General features: G+C 31.5%; 2 protein-coding genes across 2 annotated transcripts; both read right to left on the bottom strand.

The window, feature by feature from the left end:
- Positions 1 to 283: 283 nt before the first annotated feature.
- Positions 284 to 4,274, bottom strand: LOC114185622 (receptor protein kinase TMK1-like). The gene is made up of 3 exons (XM_028073465.2): positions 4,027 to 4,274; positions 1,449 to 3,826; positions 284 to 1,121 (listed from the first exon to the last, which is right to left on the bottom strand). The coding sequence occupies exons 1-3, from the start codon at positions 4,038 to 4,040 to the stop codon at positions 610 to 612; spliced, it is 2,904 nt and encodes a 967-aa protein (XP_027929266.1). The 5' UTR covers positions 4,041 to 4,274; the 3' UTR covers positions 284 to 609.
- Positions 4,275 to 13,105: 8,831 nt separating this feature from the next.
- Positions 13,106 to 15,826, bottom strand: HDA08 (histone deacetylase 8). The gene is made up of 3 exons (XM_028073414.2): positions 15,490 to 15,826; positions 14,174 to 14,754; positions 13,106 to 13,588 (listed from the first exon to the last, which is right to left on the bottom strand). The coding sequence occupies exons 1-3, from the start codon at positions 15,749 to 15,751 to the stop codon at positions 13,286 to 13,288; spliced, it is 1,146 nt and encodes a 381-aa protein (XP_027929215.1). The 5' UTR covers positions 15,752 to 15,826; the 3' UTR covers positions 13,106 to 13,285.
- Between the last annotated feature and the right edge of the window lie 8,425 nt (positions 15,827 to 24,251).

Genomic DNA, 24,251 nt, shown 5'->3' with positions numbered 1-24,251 from the left:
CTATAGTTTGTTTTCACCATATTGTACATTTTAGAATTCTTCCATAAATCACTCAATGTTGAAACTCAGTCTCCCCTCAGTATGAACACAACAAATTTCAAGTGACAAATCTGACAAATCTCTACCCTTTTGTTATCTAACACTAGGCTTCACCCCTCTTTGGAGTGATATAACATAGGGGAAGATTCAATGAGAAGAAAAAGCACTAAAGAGGCTACCAAGACTTCATGTGCCTAAAAATGTGTCACCATTTTTAATTTATCAATGCAGGTGGAAAATATCATGGATAAATTATTCTGCTTAGCATTTCAATAATGACACCTCCCATGATAACATGGATGGGATAACAACATAGATGAATGTGACTTGTCACGCAGAATCATTACTATCAAGTAGAAATTGGTGTTCCTGTATACAAGACAAAACAAAGAGAAAACATGTATAATTATCTACATCTTCCTATGGTATTTTAATGTCCAAAAACAGAACAAAATGCCGAGACATGATTTTTTTGCCTCTTGGCTGAAGAAACAGACATGGTGAATCCAAGTGAATTTGAATAAGGATACAACAACAGGATCCACAAATTGCACTAAATTTGCCTCAAAATTATCTTGCATCAGCAGAAGTAAAAGAGTCTGCAAACCCAGTAGGCCTGGCTGCAATACTGCTTCTGCTGTTGTCAAGACTAGAAGTATAGCTGAACTCTTTGCTTTCTGCTTCCTTCCAAATCTTCAACATCTGAGGAAGTGGTCTTGTGTAGTCGATGCCAGAGTAGCAGTCTAATTCATCATCAACTGGTTGCCATTTTTCCACTAATGCTGATAGAACATTGACTGCATGACCCATATCTGGCCTATGATGTGCTTCCCTTGCCGTGCAATGTCCAGCAAGTTCAGCTACAATAGTTATGCTCTCAAAAGTTTCTTCAGATGCTTCCACAACTGGATCAATGGCAGCCATAAGCTTCTCCTTGCTTGATTTAATTCGCCAAAACCATTCAGCCAAGTATCGGCTCTCCTCTGGTCGGCTCTCATCAAGTGCCACAAGTCCAGTCAGAAGTTCCATCAACACCACACCGTAGCTGAACACATCAACCTTTGTGGTGATTTTCCCCATCACTGAAACACATCGATACATAGTATTAAAAGCTAGGCAGGCACATCAAACACACTGAAATGATAAAACCTCACATTGCAATGGTATGACCAACTGTTAGATGAGTGATACAAGTATCGCATTGCTTACAAATTTTGAAACATTATGACTTGTAATTAGACATCATTCCTTGTTAATTCTTGCACACTACTAAGATGTTTTCATCTAAGAACAATGTAACTGAATATAAATTAATATACAGAGAGGGTATAATGATTCCATTAGGCAGTTAATGCTAAATTTCTACATATACATTATGGTCAGAAGAGGTGATTTTAATAAGGCCATACCTGCATATTCAGGGGCAAGGTATCCAAATGTCCCAGCAAGCTTGGTAACTACAGACTTCTCACTGTCTGGGGCATGCTTCACCAAACCAAAGTCTGAAACTTTAGCCCGGAAATCATCACCCAATAAGATATTAGAAGACTTAAGATCTCGATGAATAAAAGTCTGACGGGCAAGACTATGAAGGTATTCTATCCCTCTGGCAACATCTAGTGCTATTGCAAGCCTCTTTGACCAAGACAAAGGCTCAAAGTTCAAGCTTTTCCAATGAAAAAGATGCTGGCTTAGAGCTCCAAGAGACATATATTCATAAACCAAAAGTCTTTCATTGCCTTCAATGGAATACCCCAACAAGGATACCAGATGGCGGTGCCGTACCTTGGAAAGAACAGCTATTTCTGCTTGAAACTCCTCTATTGCCTTACTGGTAATAACCCCATGCTCCATTCTCTTCACTGCTATTTTTGTCCCATCTTCAAGTTCTCCCCTGTAAACAGTCCCAAACCCTCCACGACCTAGTTCATTTTCTGAAGCAAAGTCATTGGTAACCTTGCGTAGTACTTGTATAGAGATGACAAGGTTGCCATCCTCAATCATGTGAGAGTTTTGAGTTTCACCACTGATGTTACTCAGAGAACTTGTACCAGTCTTTGTAGACAAACTTCCAGTGGCGTTTGAAACTGCAATTTTAACTATGTTGTCTGGATCAGATGGATTGCGAGGATGAACCACAATGGTACTTGGAGCATCCAAGGAGGCTTTTTTGTTCTTCCTACAACATAGCAAGAGATAAACAACCAAAAGTGCTACAAGTGTAAACAACACAACTCCAGCCACTATTACTGTTGTTTTGAATCTTTTCAAGTCATTGGGCTTGGATTGGTTTGATCTTGAACTCTGATCTGGAATAGGTGGCTTATGAGAGGATGGAGGCTGTGATGGATTTTGTGGTGAAGGTGGGCTGTCAATAGGCATAGGACTGGGACTTCCTCCAGTTTTATTCAGAAGAAGGGGATTACCCGTAATAATAATCTTCAAATCATCATGAAAATTTGGAAATGGAGGCTCAAGATTGTTATAACTTAAATCCAACAACTCCAAAGATGTTAATTTGGTGAAATTAGTAGGAACAGAGCCGGTTATGTTGTTTCCTGAAAGCCTAATTTGACGAAGTGAATCTAACTTAGCAAGTGAGGGACTTAGTGTACCATTTAGCTTGTGTCTAGGTAGATTCATAATAGATATCTCTGAGTTGGAATTGCAGCTCAATCCAAACCATGACCCTGTGCTGCGTGTGCATGGTTCATCACCAGACCAATCAGAAACCAGAAATGAAGGGTAATTCAGCTTATCAAGAAAATCCAGCAAAACAGTAACTTGAGGGCCACATTCTAGTCCAGGCTCATTCTGACAAAATAAATTGTAATCATAAGAAACATTGGCAGCCTTAAATTTCGGTATTGGACCCATTAGCATGTTGTTGTTTAACACAAGGATATCAAGATCCATAAGTGCCAGGGACTCTGGAATCAAGCCAACAAGTTGATTGCTGTTGAGATTGAGTTCCTGCAAGGAAATTAGATTTCCAATATTCCGAGGAATTGGCCCAGTGAACTGGTTTCCATGTAGCCAAACCTGTCTAAGGAAAGGCATTGAAGCAATAACATCAATAGGACCACTCAACCCACCACCTTCTTGATTATTCAACCACAAAACCTGGATTGAAGATTGTGCAAAAGTTGCTGGTATGGCACCAGACAGCTTGTTACCTGAAAGCCTCAGATTTGTGAGAGATGCCAATGTGCCCAGAAAATCCGGTAATGGTCCGACCAAGTTACATTGCACCAGAGAAAGGTTGGTTAACTGCACTGATTTTTGCAAATCCAGGGGAAAAAACCAGCCACTACTCATATTCAGTGGATTTTCTTCCAAAGACAAGACTCTAAGGCTGCTAAGCCCACTAAAGAAATCAGATGGAATTGAATCAAATTTATTGTAATCTAAGAAAGCAAATTCCAATTTGGATAATCCACTAAAAGAGGGCAACATCCCACTGAGGTTGTTGCGTTGCAGACCCAGATTGTAGAGTTCTGAGAGTTGGTTAAAGTTTTGAGGCAATGACCCTCTAAGACCAAGATTCTTGGCCTGAATCTGATTGACTCTGTCTCCAGAACAGTACACATAAGGCCATAAAGGAGGACCACAGGGATCATCTCCCTCCTCCGGCCACTTCAAAAGCTCAGGATTTTCCAACCCTTTTCTGAAATCATTCAAAACTTTGACATCATTTGAGTTTGTAGCACCAAAGCTCACTGTAGTGATCAGACAAAAACAAAACAAGATGAAGACTTCTTCTATCTGAACACCTTCCATGGTTAGCCTAGTAAAACAGAAAGAAAAAAACAAAAGAGAGTATCAATATACGAACTTTCCCAGTAAAATCAGAACCCCATTATATCTCAGACGCAAAAATGAGACACCAGCCACAAGACTCAGAAAAACGATAATGACAAGCTTAGAAGTCACAAGAACAAAACTTGAGTGTGAATGTGAGAGTGCGTGCTTGGTAGTTACACTTACCTATAGGTATGCATAAACAAAGAGTTTTTTTGCTGAGAAAACGTTGAACGGATCAGGAAATTGAAGTTCCCAAAATTGAGAAAAAGACAGGAAGGAGAATGTGCCAATGTGGAATGTCTCTAACTTTTTCACATTTTACGAAGGAAGGAAGGAACCCTAAACAAAGTGTCAGGCTACTCCACAAAGATTGTCCCTCTCCAAACCCTCTTTTCCTTTTCTTTTCTTTTTTTCCTTTTTCTTTTTGCCTCTTACCATTGGTTGGCTTATGATTTCTATTAAAAATTTGTGAGGCATTGTAAAAGGAAGTAAAAAAGAACGAACTTCACAATGATTTTGTCCCCCATGTTTTGATTAACTACAGTGGCAAGTGGATGGCATGTACGAATCATGTGGGCTTGGAATTTCATTCATTGAAAAAAGATTATGTTTTTAATCTTTTCAATATTTCCCGTCAACTACATCATATTTATATATTTCATAAATGAATTTACTGCTCAAATTTTAAACAACAAACAAACTTATTTTTCTATCTTTAAAAATTCATGATATTTATAAAATAAAAAGATTTGATCTTTATAAAGTTTAAAACTCAAATTCCATAAAAAATAGAATCTTTGTTCTCATTTAACTGAAGCAATAATCCAAAACAACATGTTTTTTTATCTGGTATTCACAGTTCTGTCGGTCAAATCGTAACACAGTGAAGGCATCTGAAGTTGTAGTGAGAAACAAAAATCTGAGGTTGAAGGTAACACATGCTGTGAGGTTTTAGGAACCTGGTGATGTTGCAGAACCATGGTTTTGTTCTGTCGTCGGCATGCAAAAATGAAAGACAAAAACAAAAGGTGGGTCCCATATTTAGGAAAGTTCCATAGATTGTGGTGGCGGGTCAATTTAGGAGAGTGTTCCGCTAATGTCGGTACCAAGATTAATTCCTCAAATGCCACTATTTTATTTCTTTTTTGCAATAAATTCTTTTAAATATATGATTTTTCTAACAAAGATCTAAATTCATCTTTTCGAATGAGTATGCTTGTTTGGTTAAATTTTTCATATAAATTAAATATTGAGAAATTTATCTCCTCTTTCTTCATGAATATTTGTTAAAAAATATTTTTTTTTCAAAATTAAATATTTGAAGACTTATATACATTTTTCCAATTTCTTATTTATATAAAGTTTCTACCTAAAAGTTCTATCATCATGTGCACTCATCTTTCAAAACATTACCCATAATTATTCAGTTTCTTAAAAAAATTTCATTTCACGGTTTTGGAGACAACTTGCCCTTCTTTTCTTTTGGTAGGTAGAAACTAGAAACCAGCTTTTATTGCATTACACGCTCCACTTTATACCCCAAACAAAAAAGTTATAAGTTTAAGATTAGTTTATAGATAAACATAAAATCAGAAATTTTAAGAATTAATATGTATTTTTTTTAAAATTAATTTAAGATTTTTTTTTGTTTATTTTATTATTGAATTATATTTTTAATCATTTAGATTACATATAAAAAAAATAAATTAAATTAGAATTATTCAGTATCCTTTTTTTCATAATTAACATTTTTGTGTCCCAAATCTAGAGAAAATAAAATGGAAGTTAAAGATTGGGAAAATGATACGACTTTCGCGATAATGACAGGACAAAAGGAAAAAAATTGACTTTTATAATCATAATTTTCAAAATTTTATTTCTTTGTTTTATTTTTTTTTTCATTCATCTGTTTTGCATTTTACAAAAACAATTAATTTTATTTTTAAATAAAAATCGTTTGACAAACTTCCATTCTTATGTTTAAGGAATATCGAAGTATTAAACTTTGATTTATCTCCCATAATGTTTTAGTAGTTTGATCATTATGTTATGAAAATATAACTTCAATGAATTCTTAACGTTAAGGTTGGGCAAAAAATCCAATTTTTATGATCCAATCCATTTTTTTTATGATCCAATCCATTTTTTTTATGATCCAATCCATTTTTTTTATGATCCAATCTATTTAATATTTATTATATTAAAAATCCAATCCATTTAAAATCCATTTTATTGGATTTGGATATCAATCTAATCTATATTTTATATATTTTATGGATTGGATATCCATTCTCGAAATTTAGATTTTCAAAATGGATAATCAAAAATATTCAATCCAAATTTTCACTTTATATTTTTTGTTAGGTTAGGCTAAAGGTTGAGACGGACTAGCCCAAATTTAGTCGTATTTGATTGAGTTGACGTGACCCTATACAAAATTTGGCCGAATTAGGCCAAATTCTGTCAAGTCGGTCCCGATCGAGATTTGACCCAGTTGGTTCTGGACAAAATTTGGAAGTATTCAGCTAAATCTGTCAAATTCTTTGGTGTCAACCCTATGGACACAAATTTGGATCCACATCCATTATTTGGATTCAAAATGGATGTGGATTAGATTTTCGATAGGACTGACATCATAGAATTTGGCAAATTTTTTGTCGAGGCTAAATTTCAGCATGGGATGAACTTAGATGACTTTCGAACGACTTTCGGTCGGGGACGACGTGACCAAATTTGGACTAAGGTCGACTCGACAAAATTTCAGGCGAGATCGACTTGACTGGATTTGACTGAATTTTGGCCAGGGTCAATTTTGCCTAATACGACAAAATTTTGACCAGAGCCGACTTGGCCAAATATGACCACATTTGGGTCAGGGCCTGATCAGTCAAATTTCGGTCAAGGTTGACTCCACTAAATTCTTTGGTCGGGACCGACTTAACTGAATATGGCCAATTTTCGATCACAGCTGACTAAGTTGAATATAGTCAAATTTCGTTCGGAACTTAGTCGACCGAATACGGCTAAATTTGGACAAGTGCTGACTTGACCAAATTTTGGTCATGACCAACTCGATGAATTTGGCCAAATTTAGGTTAGGACCGACTCGCTTAAATATGACCAAATTTTTGCCGCGATCGACTCTACCGAATACGACCAAATTCAGGCCAGGACAAACTCGGTCAAATTTTGGTCGAGGCCAACACGACCGAATTTTGATCGGAGCCAACTCGACTAAATTCGGTCGAATTTCGGTTGTGGTCGACTCAGTTAAATACGGCCAAATTTTGATCGTGACCGACTCATTTGAATACGACCAAATTTCACCCTAGGCTGTCTCAGCAAATACGAGCAAATTTGGGTCAAGGCCGACTTGGCCAAATCTCAATCGGGGCCAACTCGATTGAATTCGACCAAATTTTGATTGGAGTCAACTAGGCTGAATACAGCCAAATTTTGGTCGCAATTGTCTCGGCCGAATACAGTCAAATTTTGTCTAGGTCGACTCAATCCAATGCAGTCAAATTTGGGTCGAGGTGAACTCAACCAAATACTTCCAAATTTTGTCTAGGACCAGTTGGGCTAAATTTCGATCGAGATCGACTTGATAGAATTCGGCCAAATTTTGTATAGGGTCACACCAACTCAATCAAATACGACTAAATTTAGACTAGTCGGTCTCAACTTTTAGCCTAACCTAACCAAAAATATAAATTAAAAATTTGGATTGGATATTTTGGATTACCGATTTTGAAAATTTAGATTTAGAGAATGGATATCCAATTCATAAAATATATATCAGATTGATATCCATATCCAATAAAATGGATTTTAATTGGATTGAATTTTTAATAAGATAGATATTAAATGGATTATATCATAGAAAAAATAGATTGGATTATAAAAAATGGATTTTTTGCCCACCCTTGATTAGAATTTTGTGACACATCTCTTCACATATTGAATGTTAGAACAAAAAACCAATAAAAAAAATATTGTCTGCCAATATCTAAAAACTTTTCCCAAATCATTCATGTAATGATAGCAGACATCTGCAAAAGTTTCAAATTACTATTGTTGCATAAGTTTAACTTTCCTATTTCCGGTAAAATAATGTCCTTTCTCTTCCTTCTTTCGATCAATAAGAAACTATTATCTGAAGAAGGATAAACAACAAAGAAGAACCTTAGCTATACTGCAACCACTAAACCAAAGCACCATTATTTTATGAAAGAATCAAGTATTTCAGTGCAATAATGTGAGACGTGCGACGTGAGACTTAAAATGTGCTATGTGGGATGTGGAACGTGGAATGTGAGATGTGGGCGTCATACGTTGGACGTGGAATGCGAGACGTGGGCGTGATACGTGGGACGTGGGACATTCGACGTGAGACATGAGGCGTGAGACGTGAGACGTAAGACGTACGACGTGAGACGTGGGACGTGAGACGTGGGACGTGGGACGTAGGACGTGAGACGTGGGACGTGAGTCGTAGAACGTGGGATGTGGAACGTGAGACGACATGGGACGTGAGACATGGGACATGAGACGTGGGACGTGGGACGTGAGATGTGGGACGTGGAATGTGGAACGTGAAACGTGAGACGTGAGACGTAAGACATGGGACGTAGGACGTGGGACGTGAGACGTGAGACGGGGAGCGTGAGACGTGAGGGACGTGAGATGTGAGACATGAGACGGACGAGAGACGTGAGACGTGAGACGTGAGACATGGAACGTGAGACGTGAGACGTGAGACGTGTGTCGTGGGACGTGGAACATGAGACGTGGGACGTGGGACGTGGGACGTGGGACGTGGAACGTGGGACGAGAGACGTGGGACGAGAGACCTGGGACGTGAGACGTGTGTCGTGCGACGTGCGACGTTCGAGGTGGACGTGAGACGTGACACTTGAGACGTGTGTCGTGCGACGTTCGAGGTGGACGTGCGACATGCGAGGTGGACGTGCGACGTGCGACATGAGAATTGAGACGTCCGTAAACACTAAACCCTAAAATTTATATTCATAAACTTTAAACCTTACAATTTAATTAAAAAATTTAGAAGTTTAATAAAAAAATTGTTAATATATCCATAAATTTGTACTAACAAATTTAAATTATATTCTTGTAAAAAAATGTATTAATAAAAAAAGATTAAATACATATAAAAGTGAAAGAATGAAAATATGAGAGTAAAAGTAATAATTAATGTTAATTTAACACCTAAAAAAAATTATGAGGATAACAACAATAATTTATATTTATTGAACAGCGGAAGGAAGTAGAAGATGATCTGAAAAGTTAAACTAAGGATGGTCAAAAAATATAATTTTCATGATCCAATCCACTTTTGCTATGATCCAATCCATTTAATATTCATTTTATTAAAAATCCAATCCATTTTATTGGATCTGGATATCAATCTGATCTACATTTTATATATTTTATGGATTGTATATTCATACTCTAAATCTAGATTTTCAAAATGGATAATCCAAAATATTCAATCCAAATTTTCAGTTTATATTTTTGGTAGGTTAGGCTAAAGGTTGAGACGGACTAACCTAAATTTAGTCGTATTTGATTGAGTTGGCGTGACCCTATACAAAATTTGGCTAAATTAGGCCAAATTCTGTAAAGTCGGTCCTGATCGAAATTTGGCCCAACTGGTTCTGGGAAAAATTTGGAAGTATTCGGTTGAGTTCACCCCGACCCAAATTTGACTGCATTGGGCTGAGTCGACCTAGACAAAATTTGACCGTATTCGACCGAGACAACCGCAACCAAAATTTGGTTGTATTTAACCTAGTTGACTCTAGTCAAAATTCAGTCGAATTCAATCGAGTTGGCCCCGATTGAGATTTGACCGAATCGGCCCTGGTCCAAATTTGGTCGTATTCGATTGAGACGGCCTAAGATGAAATTTGGTCGTATTCAAATGAGTCGGTCACGATCAAAATTTGGTCGTATTCAACTGAGTCAGCCACAACCGAAATTCGGTCGAATTCAATAGAGTCGGCTTCGGTCAAAATTCGGTCGTATTAGGCAAAATCGGCCCTGACCGAAATTCAGTCGAATCCAGTCAAGTTGATCTCCACTGAAATTTTGTCAAGTCGTCCTTGGCCCAAATTTGGTCACGTCGTCCCCGACCGAAATTCGTCCGAAAGTCATCCAAGTTCATTCCATGCTGAAATTTGGCCTCGTTGGCCCCGACAAAAAATCTGTCAAATTCTATGGTGTTAGTCCTATGGACACAAGTTTTACAAAATTTAATTTGAATTTATTTTATGAAAAATAAATTTTGGATTTTGATCTTGATCCAAATATTTAGATCTGGATTTAAACTTGATCTAAATATTTGGATCTGGATTTTTAAAAAATCCAATCAACTTTTTTTGAAAAAATGAATTTGGATTAAAAATCTAATCCAATTATTTTGAATCCAAAATAGATGTGGATTGAATCATTACAAATCCAATTCATGATCACCCCTAATTAACGTAAAGCTTGTGCTCTGGAAAAGTTGATAGTTTATAATTATTACAAATTTTAATAATCACGTTCCGAGTATAATGATTCAATTAAATATTTGAACAAATATACTTTTAATCAAATACTTAAAGTAGATGAGTGTTATTTGTAAAGGTGCCGTGGAATCAGCTAAATTAAGAGGTGGGGTTTTTAACATGACTCGGTTCACTCACAATCCCAATTAATTCTTTAACCAATCTTAGTCTATTATTTATTAAAAGTTTAATTAAGTACCCAAATTTAAGTATTTTTAATGAATTTTTTATTAAAAAATTGTTTTATTCAATATTTAGAATACTTTTATTTATTTTAAGTATTTTATTGTTAACGGAATGAATTTTTTTTCTTTAACAACCAACTAACAAGTAAATTATTAGATATTGAAAAATGAAACAGTAATTTCATCAACGAATAAAAAAATTAAAAAATGTAAAGAATTATTTCTTACATGGTAAGATGAAACGATAAATTGATAGAAAAAAATAATTTTAAAGACTAAATATAAATATAATAATTTTTGTAGTAAAAATTCAACTTAAAAATATCTAGATTTATAAAACATTTAATATTTAATTAAACCTTTGTAAATTTCAATGATAAAGATGCATTATTGGACATGGAATTAATTAGGATATTGACTTGCTAGGACTGAAGAATGACCCACATGCAATAAATTAATTCATGCACTGTTTAAATGTGTCTCTATTATGATGTTTGGAATAAAGACCTACACATGCATATGCTGATGGAAATTGATTCAAAGGTGTGAGACGAAAGATAATTTTGAACCACAGCACATGATATTGTAATTTAAGTGGAGGTTGGAGTTCATCACAGAATTTGCATCTAGGTATTGGAGGGTGGAATTTGGGATTTTATATTCATATTTGTTTATTCTATTACATTCAATAAATATCACATCATTTAAAATATAATTTAAATACTATTTTTTTCTTTCACTAAAATGTTTTTTAAGAACAAAATTATTATAGAACTGTACTTTCTAAAGACGACTTAGCTTAGGTTAAGTATGCGATTTAGAATTTAGGATTTAGTATTAAATACGCGGTCATTGTTCCTGATGATATCTAATGATATCTAATGATATTACTAATGATATTACTGGATGGACTTTCATCAAATTGAAACAATATTTTTGTAACGTCCAAAAGTTTATTATTCATTTGTTATTTCAACTTTGAAATTGTTATTCCTAAAGCATATATTACTTTAATTTGGTTTTGTAACCAAGTAACTTTTGGTATCTTATGCTAATTAAGCATTGTTGCATAGCAAATAGCTTCAAAGTAGAATGTTATTATTAAAACAATGTTGGTTAGGGAATTTCAGCTAAGCAAAATAAAGTCATACCAATTTCACCCACTTTCCGCGGCGTCAATTGGCACAGTTTTCTTAACCTAACTTCAAATGTCTCTTTTAGTTTACATTAAAGTTGATTTGCTTTGTCGATGCCTTTTTCATAGTCACTCAAATATCGTTGTGCCTTTGTTTTCGTTATTAGAACATTCTTGTTCTTTACTCACGTAATCATGTTTTGTGAAATATTTGGAGATTTTTATAGAGCACATCACTTCTATAGATTTATAATATATTTTATTTTACAAGTCAATTTGATTGAGTTAAATTTAGATTTACTTTTTAATAAAATATCATAATTATTTAAATTTCATTCTAATGAGATTTGTTTTTTTATTGAATATATAATATTGTATCATTTATCACCTTTAAGATGTATAATGTATTAAAATTTTCATATTATCTAGATATAAAATAAATAAATAAATACAAATCTTATATTATAAATTGATTAGACTTAAATTAAAGTTCATTTACTAACACATCTTGTAAAAGCAAACTAAAGTGGCGTGCAGCGTAAGAATTCGACCAAAGATATTTCTCCTTCCAGTTAATGAGTGGTTTCATGTTAGAAGTATGAGTGATTCAAATAGAGTCTAGTTATAGAAATAAAATATTTACTTAGGAATTGATAAAGATAAATGGGACACAAATGTTTACATGAAACTTCTAATGTATTTCATAAAAAGGTGAAAAAGAAAGAATGAATGATGTCAATAAAACTGTCAAAATTTAATGATGGGAAAAATGTGTCGCGTTTTATAGAAGTAAGAATTTTATAATAACTATTTTTAATACAGGTTAAAATATTATAAAACCACAGGCGTATTTCAGAAAATCTAATTAATCATAATTTACTTCATTGATTTGTATCATCTTTCTCAAATAGAAAAAGCTTAATCTTTTGAATGTAAAATATAATTTTTAATTAGTTGATAATATACCCCTTAAATTAAACTACACAAAAGAATAAAACGAAAGCCGGACCTTAACCATCAAACTCAACTAGATGGAAAATATTACATTTATAAGATAATTTTGACAATCCCTCAATAATTACATGATAAATATCAACCTTTCGTATCTTTATTAATTTCTTTAACGAATCATTAACAGATTTACTTCCCCCACATTTAACCATGACATAAAGTTTACATATCCAGATAATTAAGTTGGATTGAGTAGTTGAATGAATTGATTATAATAATATAATTAGGTGACTTAAAATTTAAAAAAATGAATTTCTTTTCCTAGAATTGAAAAGCAGGGAATTACTTAAAATGTGAGTCCAATTGTTGAATGTCACAACACAAATGTATGTCCTAAATGGCATAATACAAGTCCAAAATAATACTGACAATCATTTCATTATTACTATAATATATATACATTGTTCTGGAGTGGAGCAGAATAATTGGATTGTAAACATGCTAATATGGCAGTCAACTCAATTTGCAGAAATATAATTGAATTGAGTTGGGTAAACAGAAAATTGGAGGTGAATCTCATACTCCGAGGAGGAAGAATCTTACGAGTTTCTCCAGAAGGGCACTTTATCTTTCTGATAATTCTTAATGGCTTCTATAACTTTGACTGAAAATGTCTCGTCCTCTGGGTACCCTCCTAGAGCGTCTGATAGTAGAGTGATTGGAAGGTTGAGAATCCCCTCAAGTGTTGCATGCAAACAATATGCAGAATATGTAACATGATATCCACCTTCCTGCACAATTAGAAGCCGCCCATCACTCTCACTTTTCGCAAGATCATGAACAATCCGTCCAATTTCTCTATAGCCCTCCATTGTTAAGCACTGTCTTCCGTTGGGATCAAACTGAGGCACACCAGGTTATAACATAAGTAAAACACATTTTTTTAACCTGGATTCAACATTACAACATAGCCGCATAAGGTCACTGTTGTAACCTTGGAACAAACAAGTGAGGTGATTAATCCAATGAAACAAAGAATGTGGATCATGAAAAATTAGTGTAACAAAGTTGCAACTACTAATAACAGTATGCAGATTATTTATAAGTGAAGCAATCAGTCTCTGAATGAATGAAAGGACTTAGACGTTTGATTATTTGTAAGTTATAGTATAATTTATCAGAAAACGTAAGTCCATGCTACTGTCTAAGTTTTCTTTTTGGAGGGTATATTTCAAAATTCAGAAAAGTATTTGTTGGATTGATGGGGGTATCAGACTCAAACATGTTTCTACACTCATTTTATCTGTTTCGTTTCATGCTACTGTCCAAGTTTTCATACCATGGTTAAAAAACTACGGATATCCCTTGAAAATCACGTGCCACTGCCATTATCTTATCAGATTTTGATTTATCTGTGAGCATGAAATCAAGTTTGTATAAACTTGGCAATAAATATTATTTGGGTGCAGAAAAAAATCATAACTTACTGCACTGGAGTCTTGCCCAGCAACCAAAACTATCATATCAGGTCCAAACTTTTGAATTGATGGAACAACCAACTCATTGAAGGCATATATATATCCCTTGTTCCCAGTTCCATTTGGTAGAGGTAAGTTCAAGTTATAGCCATAACCTTCTCCTTCGCCCAGCTCATCAACCGATCCACTTTGGGGATGAGATGGACCCCATGATCCATGATTCATATGAAGAGAGATGGTAAGAACCTTATTAGATCTATAAAACCCCTCTGCTGTGCCATTTCCATAATGAACATCAATATCTATAACTGCAACCTTCTTGCACCCAGAATCTAGAGCCAATTGCACTGCTAGACCTGCATTGTTAAAGAAACAGTAGCCATCAGCCTGAGAAGGTTGAGCATGGTGACCAGGGGGCCTAACCAAGGCATAAGCAACTTTTCCATGGCCATCCAGTAAATGCTTCATTGCAGAAAGTGTAGTCCCAGCAGCAAGAAGTGCAGCATCCCATGATCCGGGGTTCAAGAATGTCCCAGCACAAATTTCCTTTCCCCCTTCTTTATCAGCGTCTAAGAGTTCATTTACGTATTCTAGAAAATTACAGCATTTCAAACCTCATCATACAGTTTCATATCAATCCCCAAATTATCTCCAACACAGCTATATATATATCTATATCTATTTGAGGATTAATTTTAGAAAGTATAACTCCTATTTTTTTCATCCTCTTAAATAACTCACTTTAGGTGTTCTGTTGCTCTCTTGGTACACAATGATTTACAACATTTGAAAACCATTTCAATACATTGTTTCACACCATTCACCAAATTATCTCCAAAACAATTATGCATCTCGATTTCTATATTATCACTTTGCAACTCTTAATCTTCTTATTTTATAAATTAACTTTCTTAGCTTTCTTTTGTTATACACAATGACTAACGCCAAGAACATATGAAATTGAAATTGATTGTTCTAAAATTTTACAATTTTTTCATATCAATCATTGTTATAAATATGCTATTATTTTAAGAGAGTAAATATCAATCATTGTTTTAACTCCAAAGCTATAGCAACTCTAATTAAATTGAAGTAAATTTAATTTGTTAACCAAAATCCAAACACACTTACTTCCTAAGCAAGAAGGACAAAACCAGATCAACAAAATCCCAACATCTCTTTCATGCAAAGCACGAATTGTTTACCAAAATCCCATCTTTATCCTAAATTGAAAATAATAACAAGTAACAACAACCTCAAAGATGTGTGAATACACAGAATTAAGGTAAAAATATAACGATGATGATGGAGAAAGAAAAGAGTACCAGGAGTGTGAAAGGAAAGAAGCTCAGAGATGAGAGCGGATCTACCAGAGTTCCAAGAAATGTAAGGAGCGATTGGACCCTTTTTCAGAATAGAAACCATGTTCCGAACTCTGTCGGAATTTTCAGGGTGCTTCTCCAACACCTCTAAGAACCCTATTTCCATTCCCGTGTCAAATACACCAATTCCAGTATCGTGCTTCAACATTCCTTCGTCCCAGAACACGTCAATTTTCACACCTGCACCTGCACCTGCATCACCCATGCTGCACCCTCCTTCGTTCTCGCTTCTCTTCTCTCTGCTTCACACTCGCAACTACACTGTTCTTGAATGGCCGAGTGGGCTAGCCGAAAAACTAAACTCACTGGACCTGTTATGGGCCTATTTTCTTCTGTTACCCATTTTTTTATTTTCAATTTCTTATTTGTCACCCTTTTTCACTACGTATACGCCCTTGCTTTTCTCACCTGAGACACATTTCTAACTATTTAATTAAAATTCATGATTTTTTTTTTTGCATTTGAAAATTGTGTTCATTGATTTGTACTTATAATACCTTTTTCTTATAAAAACTATTTGTTTATTAAAATACGAAGGTAAAGTATATGCCTGCACAAGACCTCTTCAGCAAATTGAAAAGCTTTCGTGTTTAATTTTCGTTGTACACACTCATTACGAAACGACAATAAAAGTATGGTTTCGAGCACCCAAAATCATGAAAACGATAGAATATTCCGTCTTTAATGTAATTTTTAGACCAATGTAAACATCAACTTTAATACTTTATTTAAACATATTTCATTGTTCAACTTGACAAATATTACTAAAAATTTTTATGGTGTGTTTGGGTGAGACAATTTAAGAGAATAATTCATTTATTTGGAGAATTTGAATTTTTTTTGTAACGAAATGTTTTGTTTGGATAGATAAATTAAAAAGCATTTAAAATGCATGTATTTTTTTAAGTATTTCAATTAGCTAAATTAGAAGGAATTCAAATACCCTAAAAAAAGGTGGAATTTGAAATTCTTCTCACTCAACCTCACAATCTGGACTCAACCCCAAAGAGACCCAGCAAACTCGACAACCATGACAGACTGGGCTGGTCAAACACTCCATACGGATCAGACCGACCTAACAACACAAACGGGTCGAGCAGGCCCAACGACCCATACAGGTTTGGCGAGCCAGATGACCTAGAGGTGTCGGGCGGGTCTAACGACCCAGACATGTCGAGCAGGCCCAACGACCCAACTGACCTGTTGACCCGACAAGCTTGACTGACCTGATGACCTAATCAAGCCTGGTCGGTCCGACGACTCAGGCGATATTGACCGACCTAACGACCTTGCTAGGTTAGGTTGGCCCAACGACACAAACTTGTCGGGTGTGCCCAATGACACAAACATGCCCGACAACCGAGATGGGTCAGCAGGCCCAACAACCGAGATGGGTCAGCATGCCCGATAACCTAGATGGGTCGGGCGGGCTCGATGATCTAGTAGGTTAGAGTCAGGCCAACAACCTAGGCGGGTTGAGTTGGACTGGGTTGACGAACTTAACAGGCATGACCTGCCCGTATGGGTCGTTAGGCTGATCAAACTTGTTTGGATCTTTGAACTGACCCCACCTAGCCCGTCTAGGTTTTATGGCCTAGTTGAGTCGTCGGGTCGGCTCGACCCATCCGGGTGGTCGAGCCCGTTCCAAATTTATCATGAACTCAAAACATAATTAAGTCTAAAATAAATATTTTTAAAATGAAATTTTATCTCACAAGAAATTCAATTATTTTATCCAAACAAGATATTGAAATGTATTGTATTTTAATTTCTTTACCCAAACAAGTTATTTGGAAAATGAAGAAAATTTAATTGCAAGCAATTCAAATACAATGTATTTCAATTTCTCATAATTGTTAAAATGCTTCATCCAAACACAAGATTAGCCTATGTCTATTAAAATAAAAGACATCAACTGAATCACATGAATAATAAGATTGTGAAAGGTTAACAAGTTTTAACAATTCAACATGGTTATCTGTTTATTATGATATGCATTAAATCTTAATTTAATTATATTTTGAATTCACTCTAGAATAATAATCAATTTTTTACTAACCATAACAACAAAATTTGGGGTTTAGGGTATGTAACCCTCATCTCCTACTTGCACCATGCTCCCATCTAGCTTACCATTTAATTTTATATATTATCTTTCGGAATTCAAACAAATCACCATACTATAATGACACCTACACGTATTTTTTATATGCATATATCATTTTGTTATATTATTTTCAGTTTTTAAATATTTTTATTTTAATAATACTAAACTTGATTTACTAAACATTATTGTTTTGGTTTTGTTTTTCAGCTATTATGACATTTGTTTACTCATTTTGGTCTTTTTTTTTAGTGATTGCAATTTTAATAAAGTATATACATTTATGGGATTTCAAGATGGATGCATGATTCATTAAATTTAGAGTCTTGCGTTATTTTTTTATGATTTTTTGAGCTTAAGCACATTTACCGAAATTTTGTAAAAGATTTAATTAGAAGTCACATACACATTTTTCTCTCTTATTTTCTCTCGATTTTTTTGGAATTATCTTTACTTTTTCTCTTCTCATTTGCATTATCTCTTTTCTATTCATACAAAAATAATTTTGTGGATCAAATCAGATACTCGGTACCTCAAACTTTAGGTCATGATAAGAGGAATATCTTTAATATGTAAATTAATAATTCATCTCTCTTGAATATATAGAATATATAGCTGTTAAAATAGGTTAAAATTTATGAATTAATATGATTCATTACAAATTTGAGTTAGATTGATTTAAAATTAATTTGTAAATTGGGTCAAAAATGGATCCGTTAAGAATCCAATTCATTTATATTGGATATTGTGTGCTCACTCACCAATCTGAACATATAAAAAATGTTTGATTGTTTTGAGAATATTTAGATTTTATTTATAATTTTTATTTAATTATTGTCATTAATGATTTATATGATTTATTTGTTATCTAATATGAGAAAAAATATATTTTTAAAATAGACTTGGATTTTTTGTTTTTTGGTTACATATTAAAAAAAATTATATTTTTTTAATTAAGTCAACTCATTTAACTCATCGATCCATAACGTTTAGGTTAGATTTAAATTTTTTGAACTCACTAAAAAGTGAATTGTGATTCCATAAATAACCAACTCATACTGGATCGATCCGTACAGAACCGGATGATCCGTTTTGAAAATTCGTATGTTATAAATTTAACAAAGAACTTATAAGCTTCGATTTTAAAAACAACATTGAATATCACACCAGCACTCTTAGGTAAATAATTCATCTTACATAATGTTATAGGATTTACTATCAAAAAAACTTCTCTTAATATTTATTATTTTATTTTGTTATGCATCTCAGTCTGAATTCAAATCACAACATATAGAAACTCAATTTCCAGTCGTAACAGGATTAAGAGAAGGCATAAAATGAACAAAGTCGAGAATGGACAAAACTCATACTACCCCCATATCATTCCTAATTCATATAATTTCTTTAAATTAAAATTATAAATAACATTAGAAAATATTTATTATTTTATTTTATTTTTTGTAAATATTTATTTTACTTTTTTGTATTAATAATATTTTCAAATTCATGATATTACATCGCATATAAAACATTTCTTATATGAAATGAAGCATAATCTTACGAAAGGAGTAATCTTTTATTTAAGCGTATAATTTTAATGTGCAATTTGATATGTTCTATTCCAAAGACGGATTTAAGACCGTGGATTTGAGAGGAAAAAATAAATAAAAGAAGGTTGTTTAAATTAAGAAAAAAATAAAAAGTTTTTAGAAAAAAATTTATAAAAATTTGTGAATGATACATGAGTTTGATAAAGTAAAAAATAATATTTTAATTATTAAAATTAGAAGATTATTATTTTATCTTTGATTATAAAAGTAAGTTAAAATAATGTATAATAAGTTTAAATTATGTTGTGACTTATTATTTAAAGTAAAAAATATTGATAAAATTATATTGAAATAAAATGGGAATGCCAGAAATTAAGATAAAATAAATTGTGAGTAAGTGATTAGTTTAAATAAAAGTATTATTATTATTATGAAATGTGATTTAATATTTAAAATGAGAAAATTTAATGTGATAAAATGGAGTTGCATATGCATGCAGTGGCGGAACTTGGAAAAAATATTTAGGAGTGTCAAATTAGATTTTTTACATATAATTTTTTAATTAAAAAAATTATTTCCTTTATTTAAACCGTGCAATTCAAATTTTTCAATTTTTAATCTTCCTAATTTATTGAATCCACATAAATGAGTATTCTAATTTTTATTTCAACTGAAGACTATTCAACTAATTCATTGTATGCAGTTGAAAATACAAAATATCAATATTTTATAATGTTGGGTTATACTAATTTGAGAAAATATAATTAGGGTTCATGCCAATTTCATACAAAAAATTTCTAAAATCATAGTTAGGATTCATACTAATTTAGGAAAACTTAATTTGGGAGAAATATCGTAATGGAAGAATCATAAATCTAACATACATAAATCATACTAAGATACTTATTCATGAGATCGTGTGAGTATGCATTACTTGTTCTCTACGTTCTCCAATTTCTTTTTCCTAATTTGTCTTTCTTTTATTTCACACTTTTTTGATGACTTGTTGTGAAAAAACCTTATAACGAGATATAAAATCTAAATCTCTTTAATCCAGTTATTAATCCATCAAATTAATTTTATTTTACTTTTTAAACACTAAAAATATATATAATATTAATATCAATATATATATATATATATATATATATATATATATATATATATAATAAAATTAAAAGTTTGGGGGAGTCATGCCTCTCCTTAGTCCCATAGAAGGTCCGCCGATGGATGCATGACTTGGATAGTGAAAGAGTAAAAAGATAGAGGGTTATTTTGTAATTAAACATAAAGTGACTTGATTTTCTCTACTAATATTTTCACTTGTGGAAGAACCCAACAAAGCTACAAATTTCTTTAAATGAGTTCATTCAAATAAATTTGTATTTCTTTTTCTTTTCTCTTATCGTACATTGTCCAAACAAACATATTCCTAATCTGAATTTAATCATAGCTGCCAAAATAGTAATTTGGTTCGGTCCAATTCGATTTATTACAAATTTATCATTTAAAAGTTAATTCAACCCAACTCATTTATTAATGAGCCAAAAAAATTCTAATATAGTCCGACTAGCATGGATTGGTAGGTTAGACAAAATGACTTACTCACTTATTTAATTAAAAAAATACAATTTTTTCTTCAGTCTATAGAAAAAAAAAACTAAATTATAATTATGATTAAAATTTACATAAACTTTAATAGATTCCAACTACAATCCAAAAGAATGTTAAATTCCAAATACAACAAAAAATCACAAAAATATAAATTATCAATGTGTTAGTTAAAAACAATAACCAAACACGTCACAAATGCAAAAACTCAATATAATAAAAAATGTTTGTGTGACCTGGGTTGGCTGACCATGAACTCAACCAGGATGAGTCGAGTTCTAAGAGAGCTGGATCAAAAATTAACCTGTATTAAAATTGATAAAAAAAATTTAATCCAACCTGACCAGAATGTGGTGGACCAGGTTGACTCGCGAGTTCCAACCCATTTTGATAACTCTAAATTTAATTTTATTTCAAAATTTTAATTAAACAAACAGGTGAATTTAATTTTATTTAAAAACTTTAATTAATTCCTAATAGAGAAGCACTTATAATAGAAAAAATTCTTATTTAATCCTTTAGTGATAATCCTTAATTTGTCTTATAATTTAAAAGAAAAATAACTCATAATCTTATTTTAGTTAAATAAGATTTTAAAAATAATTACATTAAAATAAGATATTTATATCACTAAACGTCTAATAGTCTTAAAATTTTTCTCCGTCCAAAAAAATTTTTCTCCCTCCAAACTACTATCAAAATAAGATAATCATATAAATACATTCAAGTGTGACAACTCCATCAAAGTTCCATCTTTTTTAATAATTTTAAACCTAACTTTTTCTTTTCATAATTGTAACCAGAATAAAATGTTTTAAATGCGTTCATGCACAGTTATTTGCATAATTGTGTTTCTTAATCAATATTCTAATATATGACCTAACTTATTAGGTCAAATAGTTTTTTTTTTATCTAATTAGCGTTTATACAATCCTTTAGAAAAGTTGGCAGACAGTAATTTTAAGTTTTTTCCCAAAAATCATTTATGTGCATATATAAACTATTAAAATCAATATTTATAAATTGTTGTAATAGAAGACGACAGAAGTAAAATTTTCAACATTTATAAATATAATTAAATGTGCAACTACTATAATGTATATTCAAAAGTATAATTTTACAATGAAAAACATTAAATATTATAGATTAATGTACTTAATTCACTTTCAAAATTCAAAGTAATTACAAGTTGTACTTAACAAAAAGTATTATCTTAAAATTTAATATTAATATAAATAATTTCTAAAAATATTTAATTTTAAATGAAAATTTGTATGTTTTTTAAGACAAAAGTGATATATATATATATATATATATATATATATATATATATATATATATATTATATTATTAAAACGTTAAATACGTATATTTAAAAAATTATGAATCGAGATGAGTTGTGTTTTAAATTAATTTCCCTATGAATTTTTTATTTCAATGCATAATTTTAAGTTTTTATTTTCAGTAAGTTGAAGACGGTTTTACTAATACAAATTATTTGATTCGCATGCATAATTTTAATTTCTCTGTTTTCTAACCATTGATAATGTAACGAAATAGATACATTTCTTAAATATTTATTTTAAATATTGTTTATCTATAAAATTATTATTTTAAAAAAAATCAAATTTAAATTTGGTTGATGAATTATTTTTCACTAATCTAATGAAATTTGATAAAATTAAAAAGGTAAGCAAAATACGTTGTTGATCAACTAAAAGAAATACAAAATATTATTTAATATATATATATATATATATATATATATATATATATATTTATATAACGATGTTAAACAAAAGTTTAAAACTTAAAAAAGTATATTTGTGAGAATTTTTGCTTCAATTTTGGTGTTCTTATTCATTAAATAGGTTGCTATGGTTCATGTTAAGTCTTTACATTATGCCTTGATTTTAATGAATACAACTCAGGACTCTGAATGTTATTTTTGTAATTGCATGCATATTCCTCTAAATAGATAGGGGACTACCGCATTTAAATAATTAAATGCATCACCAACATCTCACAGACCTACCAAATACAAATAAAGAAACAACGATCTTATACAAAAAAAATAAAATATTACAGTTTTTTTTTCTATTTTTTGTTAAGGTATACTAAATAATATTTTGTATTCCTTTTAATTTGAACATCTTTCTTTATTTTTTATTTTTATTCTCAAATTCCATATTTAATTGATAAAATATTTTAATTTATTAACCAAATTTAAAGTGAATACAAAGAAACATAAATGATCTCAATCTAAACAATATATTTTGTAGTAAAATGTTTTAAATTCTCTTAAAAAATAAATTATCCTAAAAGAAATTATTCATTGCCAACATTTTATAATTAACAAAATGGTTGCATAAATTTTGGAGGTTTAGTAAAGAAATGTTTACGAGAAGAAAAAACAGAATTATTAGTGGAAAAATTTTGTCAATAATAGTAATAGTTTGTCAATAAAACAATTTTTGTCATGAAGGATGATAAAAAAAATTCATCAATAAAATACTTTATTAATAAATTTTATTGACAAAAAAGAAAAATTCTTTTCTTTCTCCTCCTCCTTCTTCTTCTTTTTTTCTCACTCATTTCCGGTTCATCTATGAGATATATTTCGTCGAATTTGAAAAAAATATTTAACACCTATTATACCGATAAAATTTTAAACAATAATGAATTTTATCAGAAAATAGCGAAAGTCTAAAATTAAAAATTTTGATATTTATTTTATTAACAAAATTTACTGATAAATTACTAAAATATTCAATTACCAACGTATTTAACTGACATCCATTGAATGCATCACCATGAATTCATGCATTCCTCCAAAAATAGATAGAGGACTACCACATTTAAATAATTAAATGCTTCACCAACATGTAATAGACCTACCAAATAACAACAATAATAATGACAAATAAAGAAAATAACTTACGGTAAAACTTTCACATTTTTTTCTATTTTTGTTTCACATTCATATTAACTGATATTTTGTATCCCTTTTAGTTAAGCATCCTTCTTTACTTATTTTTTTTCAAATTCCATATTTAATTGATAGAATATTTTATTTTATTAATCAAACTTCAATTGGATATAAAAAACATAAATTATCTAAATCCAAACAGTATATGTTGTAAATAAATATTTTAAATTCTCTTAAAGAATAAATTATCCTAAAAAAAGTTCTTTTAAAATAATTTATAATTTAACAAAATAGTCGCATAAAATTTGTGGAAACAAGCATCACTTATTGTCTTCATTTGATGCAACATCTACAAAAAATTTATGGACACATTGAAAAAAAGTTCACTAAAAAATAAATTATCGAGAGACAAAATTTATAAAAAATAAGAAATTTTGTCAACGAAACAAATTTTTTTATGGAAAATTGATGAAAAAATCATTAATAAAATATTTATCGATAATTTTTATCA

This window comes from Vigna unguiculata, chromosome 5 (assembly GCF_037176805.1).
Source record: "Vigna unguiculata cultivar grain cowpea cultivar isolate G323 ecotype 2 chromosome 5, ASM3717680v1, whole genome shotgun sequence".
NCBI lineage: Eukaryota > Viridiplantae > Streptophyta > Magnoliopsida > Fabales > Fabaceae > Vigna > Vigna unguiculata.
Note: the sequence above shows the minus strand (reverse complement) of the source record. Positions and strands in the feature narration are given on the sequence as shown.